Here is a 1924-nt window from a genome sequence, read left to right on the forward strand (position 1 = left end):
AGCCCTGCACTGTGACCGGCATTGCAAGCCCTGGCAGAGGGGCCCTGTGGCTGAGCCCCAGCTGGTATCCCGGCCCTCTTCCCTGGGCACCTCGCCCCAGGAGCACCCTGTGCCCCCCAGCACCTCCCAGCCCTGCCACCCACCTGAGCGCTTGCCCAGGGAAGAGGACGGGGGAAAGACAAAAGCCTGCTGCTGTGCCCAGGAACTCGAGACCTCATTCACTTATGTGGATGAAAATGTCAATCTGGAGCATGCTAGAAGTCCCCCCAGTCCTACAGGCAGCCGCAGCCAAGCTGACCCTTTGCACCAACATTCCCGCAGGGCACGGCCAAATGTATGGGCACTCTCCTTCCCTGGTCTCCGAGGAGGATGATGCTGCCTCGGAGGTGGCGGCTGGGAAATCCATTGACTACGGGTTCATTAGTGCCATTTTGTTCCTGGTTAGTGGCATTTTGCTGGTGATCATTTCCTATGTGGTACCCAGAGACGTGACTGTGGATCCCAACACTGTGGCTGCCCGGGAGATGGAGAGGCTGGAGAATGAGAGCGCTAGGATTGGTGCTCACTTGGACCGCTGTGTTATTGCTGGGCTGTGTCTCTTAACCCTGGGGGGCGTGGTGCTCTCCAGCCTGCTGATGATGTCCATGTGGAAAGGGGAGCTGTACCGGAGGAGCAGGTTTGCATCCTCCAAGGAGTCTGCAAAGCTCTATGGATCTTTCAATTTCAGAATGAAGTCTGGAGCAAATGATAATATGCTCGAGCTGTCGTTAGTTGAAGAAGATGTGCTTGCCATAGATAATTAGTGTGGTCATGATTTTTAAGGCAGCATTTCTACGGGAAAATATGTTTCATTAAAGAAAGCAAATGCAGCTAAAGATAGCTGGTGATGCAGTTTATTTGTGTGACAAGAATAGTTTTATCTTAAGCTCTATAATCAAATGTTTGCAATATATGAGCACTTGTTGTAAAGGGGAAATGTGCCAGAGGAAATGCAAATGATATAAAATAATGAAAACCACTGAATAAAAAGAGATTTGTGATAAGTAGGTTCCTCAGATACTCATTTATCCTAATATAAAACATTCCACTGGTGTCTTGCCTATATAATTTTCTTATTACTCCCATATAGAACAGGAATGACCTTGACACTTTGGAAGCTGTTAATTATTGCAGCTTGCAGTATTATTAACAGTCTACTTGGTAGAATATTAAGAAGCAGGACCAATAATCAAGTAGCAGGGCTAATACTTCATTAAAAGAGGTGGTTTTTTATTCTTTAATTTTAAGCTGATCCCTTCTCTTTTGTTGAGTGAGAGCTACAGGGAGAAGGAACACCACTTGGTCATGACTTGCCACAAACCTCCCATATTTTCAAACAATTGTACTATTAGTGATGATTATTTAAAATACAAAATAAGAGGCAAAGGGCAGGGAACCATATGGCTCATGGTATTGGTAAGAGACAAAAGGCTCTTTCAGCTTGAGGTCAGTGGCTCCATTTCAGTTCAGATTAGCAATGATTGATAGTCATTAACTTCTGATAGCTATAGTGACCCATATAATAGAAGTTTAGTTCTTGGTGGACAGATGTCTTTGTATGAAAACGGCCATAACTTGAATTAACAGACCTCTTGTCTGAAGTCTCAAAAGACCCAAAGAGTGAAAAAGCAATGGGATGCTGAGACTGAACACTTCTCCTTCAGTACAGATGCCAGAAGAAATTCAAGCTCAGCTGCAGGGCTTTGCTTATGCTAGGGCTGTCTGCATCTTATTAGTCCTTTCTGAAACTTCAGTTTTATGTCACTAGGCTGTCAGGCTTCTCATAACCAGCAAGGAAAGGTCAGGAAGGAGCTCTCTGGGGCTCGTTCAATAAAAACCAATTTATTTGTAAAAAATCATCAGGAAATGCAAAGGTTAAGTATCA

The 1924-nt window shown here is 45.0% G+C and overlaps 1 protein-coding gene across 1 annotated transcript in view; it reads left to right on the top strand.

The window, feature by feature from the left end:
- Positions 1–1043, top strand: part of LOC103808505 (transmembrane protein 74-like) — a 1197-nt gene extending 154 nt beyond the window's left edge. The window contains 2 exon segments of the mRNA XM_009081294.1: positions 1–342; positions 344–1043. The exon segment at positions 1–342 is cut by the window's left edge and continues 29 nt beyond it. Coding sequence (XP_009079542.1) covers positions 1–342; positions 344–803 — 802 coding nt within the window. The 3' untranslated portion in view covers positions 804–1043.
- The last annotated feature ends 881 nt before the right edge of the window (positions 1044–1924 follow it).

The sequence above is a fragment of the Acanthisitta chloris genome, unplaced genomic scaffold (genome assembly GCF_000695815.1).
Source record: "Acanthisitta chloris isolate BGI_N310 unplaced genomic scaffold, ASM69581v1 scaffold27868, whole genome shotgun sequence".
Classification (NCBI taxonomy): Eukaryota; Metazoa; Chordata; class Aves; order Passeriformes; family Acanthisittidae; genus Acanthisitta; species Acanthisitta chloris.